The sequence below is a fragment of the Nycticebus coucang genome, chromosome 15 (assembly GCF_027406575.1).
Source record: "Nycticebus coucang isolate mNycCou1 chromosome 15, mNycCou1.pri, whole genome shotgun sequence".
NCBI classification, from domain to species: Eukaryota; Metazoa; Chordata; class Mammalia; order Primates; family Lorisidae; genus Nycticebus; species Nycticebus coucang.
The window spans coordinates 63,806,821-63,823,843 of record NC_069794.1 but is presented as its reverse complement, the minus strand read 5'-3'; the positions used below and the strand labels follow the sequence as shown (position 1 = coordinate 63,823,843).

The 17,023-nt window shown below is 37.1% G+C and overlaps 1 protein-coding gene across 1 annotated transcript in view; it reads right to left on the bottom strand.

The window, feature by feature from the left end:
• Positions 1-17,023, bottom strand: part of GTF2F2 (general transcription factor IIF subunit 2) — a 180,132-nt gene that overhangs the window by 68,504 nt on the left and 94,605 nt on the right. The window contains exon 5 of the mRNA XM_053563589.1: positions 14,297-14,378. Within this exon, the coding sequence (XP_053419564.1) occupies positions 14,297-14,378 (82 nt within the window). The remainder of the gene's footprint in view (positions 1-14,296; positions 14,379-17,023) is intronic.

The following is a 17,023-nucleotide window of genomic DNA, read 5'->3' as shown; positions in this document are numbered from 1 at the left end:
GCTCAAGGTTTACTGAATGGATTTATATAGATTTGTGAAGCCTGGGCTGTAACAACTTTGGTATTATGGTATATGATATAGATTTTGACAGGAAAACTCTGGTCACCCTACAGTATTAACCTTAGTTTTAACAGGTAATGGCATCTTTTAATTCCTCACTCAAGCTATGGTGTATGTGTGTGTATATATATATATATATGTTATACCTATCAGGATATGTCATACCAAAGAAATGCCATTTTAAAGCTAAAAGGATTTCTTTCATTGAGATTCTAAAATTAACTTTGTAATAAATTAATTAAAGTTAATTCAATTTTAAGAGAACTCAACAAATAAAGTGTTAGAATTTAACAAAAGAAAAAAGTTTTGTTAACTTCAGGTAAATTTCCAAAATGAAAGAAGCTAAAAAGATTATAATAAACATTCATTCATGCAACAAATACTTATTGAGTAGTGTTGTGTGCTAGCATTATGCTAGGTGATAGGGGATACAGTCAATCAATCATAATTAATTAATGAAGACACACAGTGGTAAGTGTTAACAATACAATAAACCTGGGCAACGGCATAGCAAGTAACTAGATGGTGGTTATGGGGAGAAGGTTTTATAATTTCACCTAGGCATGGTCAAGAAAGGCCTATCTGAGGAAGTACCACATAAACTGCAGAGTACATGTGGAAAGGAGGCTGCCACTTCAAGATCTGGTAAAAGACTTATTACCACAGGGAGAAAAATGAGCCCCTAGATGGGACTATTCTTGTTCTATTCGATGGACAAAAAGATGGCCACTTTGGCTTCTGCCTAGTGAATAAGAGAGGTATATGGCAGAAGAAGAGATTTAAAAAGCTTCAGGATCAGATCACAGAGTTTCACAGACTAGACCATACAGCATTTGTAAATTTCAGTTTAACTGCAGTAAGCAGTAGAGTGGTACATTCAGGCCTACACTAATGACGCTCGCTGACCTGTGAAGAATGGTCTGGAGTGGAAGGAGGGAGCAGTGAGGAGGCAGGAGAGGCAGGGCCAGCTTCATGGACAGACACTCTGTCCATTTGCTTAATGAGTAGTCACCTCTGCCCCTGTTAAGAAGGGCCTTGTGCTTGATTAAATGCACCACTGTCATTCTGAAATTCTTAATAATTACTTATAAACAAGGGGCTCTGTCTTTTCATTTTGTACTGGGTTCTGCCAACTATGTAGTCAGTCTTAAATCTACGTTTAGAAGCAAAAATGGTAGCTTAGATTAATGTAGTAGGATTAAGGGTACTGTGTGGACACGCTGTGTTGGTACAGCTGGCAGGACTTCATAATGGACTGGATGTTTTTTGGTCCAGGTTTTTTATCTGAGTAACTGAGTGGAAATGGGGAAGACCAGGGGTGAAGAGGGACACTGCATTACAGGTGGAAGGGTGAGTACAACCAAGAATTTAAATTTAGACACATGAAGTTAAAATGTCTAAGAGATATCCATGTGGAGCTATCAAGGGGAATGTTGTATAAACAAGTATAAAGCTCAAGAGAGAGGTCTACGCCAGAGATATAAATTCTGGAGTTGCCATATATGTGTATATGTGTATTTTTTATGTGGATGAGATCACTCACCAAGATAATGTAGGGGGAAAACAGTTCAGGATATAAGTAGAAGCCTACAAAAAAGATTAAGGTCAGTAACCAAAGGAGGAGACTATACCAAGGACAAAGAAAATTCTATCAGAGTAAAATATACTTCATCAGTGGCTTTTACCAGATCAAGGCCAGCCGGTTCAGCTGAAATAATCTAGCATCAACCTACCGCACCAGGCAAATTTTATGCATTCCTTTATGTATCTCCACCTTACCAAGATGGTCTAAGACTCCTAAAACACTACTATTACTTTATCCTGATTTTTTTCTGTGCTATTCCTGCCTGGAATCCACCCCTCCTTTCCTACTTTATCTAGTCAATGCCCGATTTCTCTCCTCTGACTTCAGTATATCAGTATTTTCTCAAATCTAGCATTTACTAGCTGTGTCAACTTTTCACCAGCATAAAATAATATGCTAAATTTTTAATTACATTAATTAGTATGATCTATCATCCAAAAAGAAAAGCTCTGGTTGCTCTTTAACTTTACATTGTTTTGTATATACACTGTTTAGTATACATTAGATGCTCAGTAAGTAACTGTTTAAGCAAATGAGTAATGAATAGAACTTTGGAACTATGAAACATAGCAAAGTGAGAGAAGTAGATAGATCAACTTGGCACGCAACAGCTTAAAAAAGGAATGACTCATTGTGATCAAATCCTGGGCAGCCTGCAAGTCATGAAGGCATAAGCCCAAGTCACATTCCATTCTTTACTCAACAAATATGTATTGTGCACCTACCAGATGCCAGGCACCCTTCTATTCATTAGAGACACGCCTGTAAATGAATCAGACATAAAGTCTTGTCCTCATGGATCTGCATTTTAGTGGGAGTACCATTCAATGGCATATTGGGTTTGGGGGGCTTTTTTTTGAGACAGAGTCTCACTTTGTTGTCCTTGGTAGAGAGCCATGGTGTCACAGCTCACAGCAACCTCCAACTATTGGGCTGAAGCAATCCTCTTGCCTAAGCCTCCTGAGTAGCTGGCACAACAACCAGTTATTTTTAGAGATGGGGTGTCGCTCTTACTCAGGCTGGTCTCAAACTCCTGAGCTCAAGCGATCTGCCCATCTCTACCTCCCAGAGTGCTAGGATTACAGTGTGAGCCACCACACCCGGCCTAGCATATCGTTTTGAGTAACTTCACTATGTTCATATCATCTTTTCCCATTTTTCTGATGTGCCCACTATTTTTCAGTTTGAAAAGCTTCTGCCTGAACATTATTAGTTCTTTCCTTTGGGTTTTCCTCAAATATATAACACATGTCAAATGGTTTATGAAGCGAGTGTATGATGCCCCATGATCATATCAATGTATACAGTTATGATTTAATAAAAAAAAAAAAAGAAAAGAAAAAACAAATATATAACACATTACAAGAAAAGAGCTTTAGCCTGTAGTCCCAACTACTTGGGAGACTGAGGCAAGAGAATCGCTTAAGCCCAAGAGTTGGAGGTTGCCGTGAGTTGTGACACCACAGCACCCTACCAAGGGCAATAGCTTGAGACTCTGTCTCAAAAAAAAAAAAAAAAAAGAAAGAAAGAAGAGTTTTAGACATTCCAAGGCTTTCAGGTCACACACGAAAAGTATATAATATATGACAGTTAGAATATCTGGAATACATTTCAGAGAAGTAAATCTTCAAAATGATATAACTACTAGCTCACCAAAACTACTGAGAACATTATAGATTTTTACATAAACGTCACAAAAGTAAAATAAAAGACATATAAAATCATTCAATGTTCTACCTTTCTCCTGCAGATAGATGGAGCTTTGAAATTCAATTAAATCATGCTATTTAATGCTAATCATGCTAAGTTCATTCTTAAAGTTAAAATCAGAAATTAGGTAAAAATTCCAAAGTGAAACAAAGTACCAACAATGTTGGTTTAACTTGAGTTTTAGAGAACGGGTCACCCAATACAAGAAAACAGTACAAACTCCCTTCTCTTTCCTTATTGCTAAGTCAGGCAACTTTGTGAACCAGTTAATACTAGAATAATTCCCTTGGAATTGATTAGATCTGGGTTCAAATTACAGCTTTGCTATTTGTAAATTGTGACCCTGGGAAAAGCATTTAACTTTTCTACAACTCGATTTTCTCATTTGTAAATGGAAATCAGCTTTTTAAAAAATAGGATGGTAACTAAAAAGAACATCTAATCCATATAACATAAAGCCATTTAAGAGTGAGGGACCCATCATGCAGGCAGAATGTCCTACCTAAGTCATTTCCTCTAAGAGTCTTTTTTAAAAAACCAACATCTTCTCTTTCTCTACTTATAAATTCTTATGAATTATTAAATACTTATAAACTCCCATAAATACCTAATTCAAGCTTTTTTTTACAACACACCCCATGGCAATTGCACTAGAGTCTCAAGTAAACAGATAACATGGAACATATTTATGAGCCAGGTCTCCTTTGACTTCTACTTTGAGTGACAAACTGCTACGAATGTTTAAATCCAGATTATCTCGAAGTCTAAATCAAGTTTTTCCAATAGTAAGCTAAAGACTTGACTAACAGCATGTAACAGCCCCAGACCATTTAGCAGCCAGCTCACTCAATGTACTCCATGGGACCCCCTTTTCCTTACAAAGAAACATGTGGTGTCTTTTCTTAGTTTTCAAATGCTTCAGAAATCATAGACCAAGGGTTGAAAGTCCCAGTACCTACAAGGACTAGGCAAATTTACTTAAAATTACTTAAATTTTAAGAAAATAAGACATGTAGGCCTGCCGCAAACTAGAAAGTACAGCTCTTTCCTGCATCTGCCCATTTTGTAGTGCACATGCCATGTTAAAGGGGCATACACACAGCAGAGACAGCAAAGATTCATATTAATTACTGTGATAATTTTCCAGCAGATGGCTGTAATTTCTTGTTTAACAAAATCTGTAAATTAGCACAATTTTCTGACAGATAAAAATAAAAACACTTGAGGAAGGAGTACCATTTTCTAATTTGCACCAAGGCACCATACACCAGTCAGTGATGGTCCTGGTCCTGCCTAAGGGAATTTGACAACTTGTGCAGGTCACCGGCAGCAGTCAGATTTAAATCCTCAGAACAGCTCTTCAACAAATGCAGCTAGGCCAGATCTGCCCATTTGGCCCAGGAAGTAGAGGTGGTTGTCCTGGAGACAAATCCTCCACCAAACTAAAAGGATTACTTAATTTTGTGTTTGAGGACAACTTATAAATGGTATAATTTCAATGACTTCTCTTCCTTTCCCATGGATAAAAAACCTGCCTATTCAAATTCCTTGAACAGGTAATCTAATGGCTTTTATTTCATACTTAGTGATAAAAGGTTTAAAATCAAAAGCCCAGTTTGATTTATGCCTATTCATTCTTAAAAATGTATCCAAAATTGACAGGCTAGAAAGGATCAGAGCAAAATAAAAAGTAGAATCCTGAAGATAAACATTGCTAAGGGAGAAAAAGTTAAAAAAGGAGATGACAAACTTTCCATACCTCACAGTTTTGCCTGAGGTTGGCCCAACTGATTTTCAACTGTGAGTGAACAAAGAGAAATTGTGTGCTGAGGTATTTTTATCCTGGAAGCCTGTAAGGTTTGTAGAAACACCACCACATACCAATACTGCTCCTCAGGACTTGTAATTTGAATCTTAAACACAGCTAAATACTTTTTTTTTTTAAAAAAGACTACTAATTTTGGAGGTTCATTAATCAAGGTGTAACTATAAATCCTTAACTTTAAAATGCTGGGCTTTGGTAAATTCCTCTTCTAGTGTCCTTTTTGAAGTCAAAAGTCAAATAAAAAGTAAAATGTGATTAATGGTTTATTAGAAAAAGCATAGCAGAGCTTGGTAGAGATGGTACTTTCCTGTGTGGAGAGAAATGGTCAGGGGGATGACACGTTAGCTGAATCTCAAAGGATGAACAGAAGTCTGGCAAGCAGAAGAGCAAAGAGCAACAAAGAGCAGAGCAGAGAGCAGGACATGAAAGCCGCAGGCTTTTGGGAAGAGGGAAAATGACTACTTTTGATACAGGGTATACTTGAGTTGGAACACAGCAAAATAGAAGAGGCCAGACCCTTCAGGAATTGCCTGTTTTACAGCCTTTAAAAGTATCATTTTAAAAAATCCTTTGTTTAAAAACACCTTACAGCCCTACTTTTAAAAAATCACACATTTGGGTATCTCTGGAGAGTCGCCAGCTGAGGAACACAAACAAGCGGGCAGAGAGGTGGGAAATTCCCAAAGATGACAGAGATGTTCAGGGCGAGACAACTCAGAGAGACTGGAAAAACATTTCCTTTTCGCCTATCTTAAAGAGAAAACCTCAGGGAACTTGAAAGAAGGAAGTGATATATATATACATAATTTTATATATTAATATTTTATTAACAAAAATAATTTTATTAATATGAAATCTTATAAACATAAAATCTTATAAATATATTTTCATTAATATATAAAATCTTTGTTGTTTGATTATGCTAATGCTTTAATATTTTCTACACAGTCCCAACAGCATTTACAATTGTTTGGAAATCTTTATTTTATCACAATAGTGAATCTTCAGAGGAAAGAGGGTGATCTCCACCCTTGAGTTTTCCTAAGAAGTCTTTCTTACACCTAACAGCATTACCTATGACAACCTTTTTTCAGTGTTTAAAAAAAAAAAAAAATGGATAAAACACCTTGCCTAGCTTTCTGTGGTTGTTTTACCACATTGATATTTTTGTACTTTTATTGTAACTATTTGTAATAAATTTTACATTGCAAATTATTGCATTCTTAATGACATCCAGCTTCTCTGACACAGTCTTTCACATTTAAGTAGGTAATAAAAAGGAAGGATGTAAGAACAAGACAGACTTATGGCAGAGACAGGAGGTTGACTTCTTAACTTGGTTTAGTTCTTCAAAAGGCCTTTTTATTTCCTGGATTTAAAAAACTTTAAGACTTATGGTCAGGCACGGTGGCTCCCGCCTATAATCCCAGCACTATGGGAAGCCACGACGGTAAGGTTATGTGAGGTAGGAGCTCACGACCAGCCTTAGCAACACAGCAAGACACAGTCTTTACCCCCAAAGTAAGTAAGTAAATAAATAAATATGGCTCCATATTATAAAAATGACACATATGGGTACCTCAGGGGAGTCCCAGCCAAAGTATCACTGCAAGAGAGGATAAGACTGTTTCCAGGGCTGGACGTGGTGGCTCACACCTGTAATCCCAGCACTCTGGGAAGCCGAGGTAAGTGGATTGCCTGAGCTCACAGGTTCGAGACCAGCCTGAGCCAGAGCAAGACTTCGTCTCTAAAAATAGCTGGGTGTGGTGGCGTGTGCCCGTAGTCCCAACTACTAGAGAGGCTGAGGCAAGAGAATTGCTTGAGCCCAAGAGTTTGAGGTTGCTGCGAGCTGTAACTCTACCGCACTCTACCAGTGGCAAGAAAGTGAGGCTCTCAAAAGTAATCAAGTGTGCCACTGTCCCTGATGAATGCCTCCTATTCCTAAGATGCTCTCTGGTAGTAGCATGCATTCTGCTGCCTCCCTAGCACTCATTCCACCTCCTTCCTACTGAGTAGCAGCTACTTGCTTTGGATGGATCTGACCCTCCTGCCTATACATTTCCACAGGTGGGCTCTACCCAGTCCATGTAATCCCATCTTCACTGACAAATTTATTGGGTCAAGAAGAGACTCAGAAATGTTGGTCCACTGAAGAAAACGAGGAATTCTGTTTAATAGTTGAAGACACAATCCCTTAACTCCCAGGGCCTCATATAAATAAAGAAGAAGGAGCTACTTGCTACTAGGAGAAAGTTAGACTGAGGATAGCCCTTCTGAGAAAGGCTCAAGAAATCTAGAAACAGAGCTAGAGTATCAAGGATACTGTAGCCTGCTATATAAAGCCAACAATTATCACTGGATTTGATTATGTGAGTCAATGAATTTCTTGTATTTTTCAGCCACTTTTCTGATACTTGCAAATAAATGCATACTAATTGGTTCCAATATATTAATTATTGGCTCGGTGCCTATAGCTCAGCGGCTAGGGAGCCAGCCACATATATACCAGGGCTGGCAGGTTCGAACCCAACCCGGGCCTGCCAAACAACAACAACAACAAAAAAAAAAGAAACAGTCAGACGTTGTGGTGGACACCTGTAGTCCCAGCTACTTGGAAGGCTGAAGCAAGAGAATCGCTTAAGCCTGAGAGTTTGAGGTTGCTGTGAGCTATGACACCACAGCATTCTATCAAAGGCAACATAGTGAGACTTTGTCTCAAACAAACAAAAAAATCTCTAACATATAATACATATATATAAATTATATATATGTATAATTTTTCTCTGTCTCGCTCTCTCTATATGTATATATGGCCAAACCCCTCAAAATTAGCCAAAAACTGTTTCAAATAACATCACCAGAATGCTGAAATTCCATACTATATTTCCCTGGTCATAAAATTATCTTACAGAATTCTGAGTTAACACAATAAACTTAACTTTTTTTGAAAATGTCGTATGACTTTAACTTTTATTAAGGATTAATAGAAAATGATTTTCTATATGCCTATTTTTAGTTTATTATTCATTTTGCTATTTAATACGGTTTGTATAAAAATGCACATGAACAATTAAGATAGCATTATCACATTCTCAACTTTCTATAGCTACCGAGAAGCATACGCAGTTTATGTTCACACAGAGTGCTTTGCTGTAATCTAGAATCTTTTTTTTTCTTCACTTGTTGGTGTATATATTTTGAAAACTCCAATTTTTAGATTTCTTTCTTTTTTTTTTTTTCTTGTGAGACAGAGTCTCACTCTGTTGCCCTGCATAAAGGGTAATGGCGTCACAGCTCACAGCAATCTCAACGTCCTGCCTCTCTCCCAACTACCTGGAACTACAGGTGCCTGCCACAATACCCAGCTATTTTTTCTATTTTTTATAGGTGGGATCTTGTTCTTGCTCAGGCTGGTCTTGAATCCTCGAGCTCAAGCAGTCCTCCTGCCTAGGCCTCCCAGAGTGCTAGGATTACAGGCCTGAGCCACGGCACCCTGCCTATCCTAGAATATTTAGAATTTTCCAGCTGCCAGTACTTTCATTATTTGACTCATCTTTTATTTCTTGTTTCAAAGGTTCGTATTTTAGTGTACCTTGATTGCTACATGAGGGATGCCATACATGTCCTAGTTCACCTGGACAGCTGTAGTTCACACTGCTGTCTCAGTATGGTATCCTCTCTGATTAGTGCCTGCTTTCATTCTCATAAATATCCTGTTTTGAATGACAAATTATATGATCTCCCTATTTATCATTCACCTGGAACTTTTTTTTAACACAAAGAGACACAGGGTAGTGCCTGTGTCTCAAAGGAGTAGGGTGCTGGCCCCATATACCGGAGGTGGTATTTTCAAACCTGGCCCCGGCCAAAAACTGCAAAAAAAAAACATAAAGAGACACAGGTAAGACAATCATCCTAATACATAAGAAAATCACTGACAAAAGTTATTCTTTATGAAATTTATTTATCAGTGAGAGTCAAGATTATAAGTACTAAATACAGGTTGAGTATCCTTTATCTAAAATGCTTGGGACCAGAAGTATTTCAGATTTTGCTATAATCTGCATCAGTGCTCAAAAACTTTTGGATTTTTGGCTGGGCTCCATTGTTCATGCCTGTAATCCTAACACATTGGGAGGTCAAGATGGAGGACTGCTTGAGGCTAGGAGTTCAAAATCAGCCCAAGCAAGAGCAAGACCCCATCTCTACTAAAAACAGAAAAAATCAGCCAATGTAGTAGTAGGCACCTGTAGTGCAAACTACTCAGAAGACGAAGCTGGAAGGACGGTATAAACGCAGGAGTCTGAGGTTGCTTTGAGTAAGATGACCCCACTGCACTCTAGCTAGGGCAACAGAGTGAGAGTCTGTCTCCAAAAAAGGTTTTGGGGCAGCGCCTGTGGATCAGTGAGTAAGGCCTGGCCCCATATACCCAGGGTGGTGGGTTTGAACCCAGCCCCAGCCAAACTGCAACAATGAAAACAACAACAACAAAAAATAGCAGGGCATTGTGGTAGGCGCCTGTGGTCCCTGCTACTCGGGAGGCTGAGGCCAGAGAATTGCCTAAGCCCAAGAGCTGGAGGTTGCTGTGAGCTGTGATACCACAGCACTCTACCAAGGGTGGCAGAGTGAGACTCTGTCTCTAAAAAATAAAAACATAAAAAATAAAAAAAAAAATGTTTTGGATTTTCTATTAGGGGTACTCAACCTGTATATTCAAATACTAATTTAAACGTGGTGAGAAGAAAATGTTCCAATGTTTTTATTACAAAGCAAAAAAATTTTTTTTCTTTTTAAAAATATTTATTTATTTTTTTTTTCAATGTATACAGTTATGATTTAATTAAAAAAAAAAAAAAAAGCAAAAATTTTATTTGCAGAAACTTCCTAGGCATGAATCTGGTTTACTCACATGAATCATATCACCCACAAATTAAGTAAAGATCTACTAAGGGTGTCCTTTCTCTTCTTCCATTATAGCAAGATATTCTACAATACCTTGTATCATATACGTGACATTAGGAATCTAGGCAGATACAGTAACCTTTCAGATTACTGTATAGATAATAGATATGGCACAGTAACCTTTCCCCAGGCAAGAATGCGAATCACAACTTGGTTCCTACTCTTTGGTATCTTAGCATAGGAAAAGAGCTCAGGTTTTTCCCTTTTCTACCTCTTCATACATTCCCCTAAGGAAGAGTTTTTGTACTTTTCGACCAAAGCCCACAAATACTGACATAACGAACAACAAAAACCTTTGAAAGAAATATTTTTAGGTGAGTTGGTGACAAAAACATACAAGTTAAAAAGTCATATGATTTTTCTATTGCTATGACTCTCTGACAAGAAAAAATATGTTAGGATGATTATCTTATATTTATGATCTTTTAGACTTAACAGAGTACAACATAAATAATAAATAGGGTGGTCGTATAACTTACCATTCAAACATTAAGGAAAAACCCAAAAGGCGGAAATAAAAGTTACACTTAATAAAATAGTTCAAATTAAACCAATTTTAATTAGCACATCAGAAGTGATCTGATATTAAATATATTTATATTTGCCAATTCAATATAAATTTTCTCCTAATAAAATGTTCCGATCAAGCCAAATTAATGTCAGATTAAGAGAAAGTGATAGAAGTGCCAAAACACTTTTTTCTTCTCCATATGGAAAGCTATGTTGTTACAGTTTTAAAACCTGCAAACAAAGTTTCAGTTATCTAGAGAAGGGCTGTTCCAGGCAGAAAAGAATGTGTGGTGCAAAGGCCCAGTGCAGAAGTACGCCTGGAGTGCACGTGGACTGTTAGGAGACTGGTGTGGTTGAAACACAGTGAGGGGGTGGGGGGGAGGAAAGGAGGGTGGAGAGAAGGTGTAGGGTGTGGTGGGGTGACCATGCTGGCCCCTGAAAACCATATAAGGACTTGGATTTTTATTGAGTAATATAGAATAACAGTAAGCGACACGAAACAGAGGAAAATGGCATGTTCTGACTTAGGTTGTATTCCAATTTTTTTTTAATTTTATTTTTATAGACTTAGGGGGTACAAGTGCAGTTTTGTTAACATCTATATAGTATGCAGATGTGTGAATTCTGGTCTTTTAGTGTTACCATTATCCAAAAGGTGTTCATTATGTCCGTTAAGTAATTTTGCGCCCTCCCACCCTCTAGAACAGCAGTTCTCAACTGTGGGTCGCAACCCCTTTGTAACAATGAAAATACATCGTGGCATTAGGAAGGTTGAGAACCACTGCTCTAGAGTCTCCAACGTCTATTATTCCACTCCCCATGTCCACATGTACACATTATGTAGCATGTAATATAAGATACATATATTGATACATATATTGTAATATAAGATACATAAGATACTTATAATGTTTTTATAAGTAAGAACATGCAATATTTGACTTTCTATTTCTGAGTTATTTCATTTACAATAAAAGCCTCCAGTTCTAGCTATATTGCTGAGAAAGAGATGATTTCATTCTAATTTATGGCTGTGCTGACTTAGATTTTAAAAGAACTCCTCTGGCTACTGTGCTGGGAAGAGACAACAGCGGCGCAAGGGTGGAAGCAGGAACTCTAGTAGGAGGCTACTGGAGTAATCCAGCTGAGAAATAATGGCAGCTCACGTGGGAAGTAAGAAATGGTCAGACTTGATGCGTAATATTTTGAAGGTATAGGCAACAAGATTTTTCTGACACACTGAATGTGGGATGTGAGGAGTCAAGACGTAACCAAGGTTTTTGAATTGAGAAAATGGGAGGACAGAATTGGCATTAACTGGGATAAGAAAGACTGTGGGTGGGGATTTTAGGGGAAAGATTTGGAGTTCAGTTTTTTACATATTTGAAATGTTTATTGGATATTCAGGCAGGCTTTTGTATTTATAAGTCTGGAGTTCAAGAAAGAGGTTTGGGCTGGAGCTTCTGCCATCATCTCAAACAAATCTTTAATTCCTGGCCTTTACAACTACACAGGTTCCTCAAGTCTCTCCCGTGTCTTTGTGTCTGCATGTCTACTTTGAATGTTCTTAAGTCCTGTCTTTTTTTTTTTACTCGGTCAAAGAATCTGTCTTCAAGACTTATGTCATCTATCATCTACTTTGTAAACTCATCTGACCCTCCTGAATCACCTGTCTCCTTCTGTAAGTCATACATAACAATGGGGACACGTTTTGAGAAATGCATCCTTGGGCAATTATGTTGTTATGTGAGCATCATAGATTCTATTTACACAAACCTAGATGGTTCAGCCTACTACACTACGCACCTCGACTATATGGTATACCCTATCACTTCTAGGCTACAAACCTACACAGGATGTTACTTCACTGAATATTGGAGGCAACTGTAACACAAATATCTAAACATAGGGAAGGTACAGTAAAAATACAGTATTATAAACTTATGGGATTACTAAACTTTCACTATGCAGTATATGATAGTATACAACAGCTGGGCTTTTCTTCTAACATACTTGAAAGGCTAAACAATTTTTCTTTTCTTTTTTTTTTTTTTGAGACGGAGTCTCACTCTGACACTCTGGGTAGAGAGCTGTAATGTCATAGCTCACAGCAACCCCAAACCCCTAGGCTCAAGAGATCCCCTTGCCTCAGCCTCCTGAGTAGCTGGCACTACAGGCATGTACCATCACACCTGACTAGATTTTTCTATTTATTTATTTTTTTAAGTAGAGACAGGGTCTTACTCTTGCTTAGGGTGGTCTTGAACTCCAGCTTTAAGCAATCCTTCTACCTTGGCTTCCCAGTGAGAACCACCATGCCTAGCCCAAATTGTACTTCTTTTTTAGTTTAAAAAAAAGAAAAATAGGCATTTTACAAACACAGCAAATGACTTGCCAGATCTCATCAATAAAAATCTTTAGAAACCCGTGAAAGAAAATTAGAGGCACAGAAAAAAGATCTTCTCAAGCAGCTTGGTAACCAGATTTTTGCCTTTTTCAATTTTAGTAGTTATTTGAAGAAGATAAATCTTCAAGAAGACTTGTATTATATAATAAACTTTACAGGCTAAAAACAAAGTAACATCTGCCTGTTTTCCAAAGCTGTTATAAAAAATTTTCATTTTGATTTGTCATCCTATTATTTGCCCTGGGGAGCCATTTAAATGAGAGGAATTATTGGACAAGAAAACCAGTCTCTTTGTGTCATTCTCAGGAGACAGAATCTAATCTAATTTAGAAAAGGGGAAAAACTTTAAAGATGATGTAAAGTTTAGAGATAATCCAGCTCAACTGACCTGTCTTCTAGATGAGAACAGTGCTATGTGAGAAGCTGCTACAACCACTTCAGCAGATTGTTCTCAACTACAAGTCCAGTGTACTATGGTCTGTAAAATGGAAGCTCTGTGAGGGGAGAGATTTTTCTAGCTCCTAAGAAAGCACCTGGCAGACAGTAAACACTGAATGAATGAACAAAAGAAAAAATTCTAAGTCACAAAAGGCTAAAATGATTTAAAAAGAAACTATGAAACAGGCAAAATATATTTCTTCAGAGCTTAAAAAGCTCCTGACTCTTTAGATGTCATAAAATTTGAGGTGTCAAGAATTTACAACCATCATATTTAAATAATAAAGGGGCAGGGCATAGGTCCTAAAACAAAGTGCATACGTTTATAAAAAGCTAGGAGCTTTTTAGGGAATAAGATGATATTTTGGCAACTATATTTGCTTTGCACAGTACAGTATTTTAGATATATAATCATCACGGGAAAATATAGCCTTTGAAAATAAAGTGGCAAAAAGATCTTTTTATGTCTTTAGACTATAAAAATTTATAAAGACAACTAGAAAACACAGTTTCAAAACTTTGATTCTAAGACAAATTAACATAGTCACTTAAAATACCTCAAATAAACAGCCTAGGTTCTAAAAGTTCCCTATTGTCAAAGAAACTCTTACTTGGTTTCAAAACCAGACACTTCAAACAATTTTCATTTTGATTGTTTCCATGCAGTCAATAGGTAATCCATATTAATGTATATTAATTAACCGTGGTTTCCATGCAGTCAATAGGTAATCTACATTAATCTATGTTTCTCAATCTCCAAAGGGAAATATCAGGTATCGTAAAAATATAAAACACCAACCTCTTTAATCTCATGTAGTTTTCACTGGCAGCTGGCCGGCACTCAGCTCTTTGTACCACTATTCCTTCCAATGACAGCTTATCTTGAATGGGGAAAAAAAATGTATTTAGAGATAACATTTATGATTTTCAAGATTGTATTTTTACAGACCAACGACAGTAATATGACAATGAAATATAACTAATCATAAAAATCAAGGAAACATAAGGAATAACATTAGGCTTATAGCAATATCACTTGTCAGAACACAGAGAAGCCTTATTCTTAGCTAGTAACAAACTGGGCTCCTGTTAGGTTTGTTTAATGGGCTGCTGTAGCTCCTTGTCACTAACAGCTTTTATACATTTAGCTCAAAATAAAGTGGCTTAAAAGGGCATAAAATCAAATTTTTAAATTTTTTCTTTTTTTGGGGGGGGGGGGGGTTGGCCAGGGCTGGGTTTGAACCCGCCACCTCCGGCACATGGGACCGGCGCCCTACTCCTTGAGCCAGGAGTAGGGCCGCCTAAATTTTTAAATTTTTGAAGCATACAGAGGCTATCATTTTTGGAAGAGAAGTAACTTCTAAAAACACAGCTAATCTAAACCACTATATCAAAGATGTGTGTGTGTCTAGCATAAATTATAAATTAGAATACACTGTGGCTAGAACTGCCAGCCCAGAAAATACTGAAAAACTGGGTGGGTCCACTGTCTGGATTATACTGTGTACCAACTCAACCCATCAGCTGCTCTGACTGCTATTTTCCACTACTGTGTACCAACTCAACCCATCAGCTGCTCTGACTGCTATTTTCCATCAGAATTATAAATCTGTGTGTGTCAAATAGAATCTTTAACTACTATGAATACCTGTCTAAACAGAAAGGTAATTTCCTTTACCATGAGTAATTCTTATAGTGACCCTGATATAAAACCTAGGGGGAAAAAAATGAAACAAAAGCTAACATTTATTGCGTGCCTAACTAGGCACCAAGCACTGTGGTGTGGTCACTTGATAGATCTTATTATGCAATTCATACACAAATACTCATCATGGCATCAGCTTTACTACATCTAGAAATGTCTGATCATGGCTAGGAACAGTTATGGTCCAGTAACCCTTACACAAGAATTCAGGTGGGTTTTAGAAGAGACTCAGGAAATTCTCTGGCTCATTAGCAATGCATTTATGATTCATCTCTTCAGGGAGAATTACTTCATTCATTCCACTACTATTAACTAAACGTCTACTATGCAAAGTGCACCATCTTGGCATTGTAGAGTCAAAGATGATTAAGACATCGTATTGTCTTCAAGAAGCACAGAGTTCACTAGGGGAGAGGATAAACTGATCAAAATGTAGTATGTATAGAACCATGCCTACATGATTTATACTAGAAAATCTTTCTTATGGTGCCCTTTCTTGATTTTGTCTCCAGAATCTAGGAATTAATACACTGTACTGTATTAATTACAAACACGCTGGGTGTATTCAATACATCCAGGGTCCCTCGATAATGAAACTTAGGCAACAAATCTAAAGTAGATATGGCTATCGGAGGGCTAGAAAGGACAATGAAGGGATGCATACCTACTTTACACCAAAATATGCCAAGAAGGAAATAATTAAAAAGCCATAATTACTTTATATTAAATTTTAAGTTCAAAAATCTAAAAATAATTTCCTCTCATTAGTGAATTTACTTAGTAAGATGAAAACCTGTAAAAGTTCTTAAAGCATAAATATAAGTTTGCCTTTTACGGAAGCTGAAAGTTCAGTGAAGAAAAATTCCTTAGTCACCACAACAATGTAAAGAGTTGGGAAATTTTGATGTATAAAGTATGCTAAATAAATGCACAAGGAAAGTCTAATATTGGAACACAAATTAACCCTTTTTATTTTTCAAACCCCTTTATCTTCTAACAAATTAATCCTTTCAAAGAATAAATCTAGAGTGCTATCTCTGAAAACAACACACACACACACACATATATGTATTTTTATTAGTCTTGAAAACTAAAAGCCATCTTTAATAAGGGAATGCTCCCCCTTATTTTAGCAGTAGCTACTCCAGTGAACAGGCTGAATTTAACTTTTAGCTAAAGGCTTGTGCTATCTACTTTCTCCACAAGACCTGAAAGAGCAGAAAGCAGGTCAAAGCCCTTGCCCATTTCAACTTAGCCACCATTCTCCTCTCCACTCTTCAAGCAAGGTCAATCAAGGTCACTCACACAAAGCAATATAACTCACTTCCTCAAACCAAAGTTTTCTGCTTATCATATCTTCTTTTTCCAACCCCAAACAGCTTTCAAATGTTACTTAAAGTGAAAGGAAAGGTCTTTATTAGCAAGGAATTTTATCACCAGTGGCTACTCTGAAGTAACCTCATGTCTCTATTCACTTCCCTTCTCTCTTTCTCTTAAATAAATTCTTAAAAGACCAGTGTTCTTATGATACAGCTTCCTGGGCATGATTTGCTTGCCCTTTTTTAAAGGCCTTACCTACTTTTCAGAGCTTCACAGGAACACGTTCTCATATTCTTTCCACTAAATCATGCTTTTCTTTTTCAAAACACTACTTAAAATTTCCAGAGAAAGGTATTAAATTTTACTCTAAATGCATTTGAAGGTACTTACTTGCCTACCAAATCTATTAATTATAGATCCTATTTATTAATACAGTAATCCTTACTTAAAACAACTTTACTGCCCCAGTTTGAAAGACAACACACACTTTTAAAATCATCC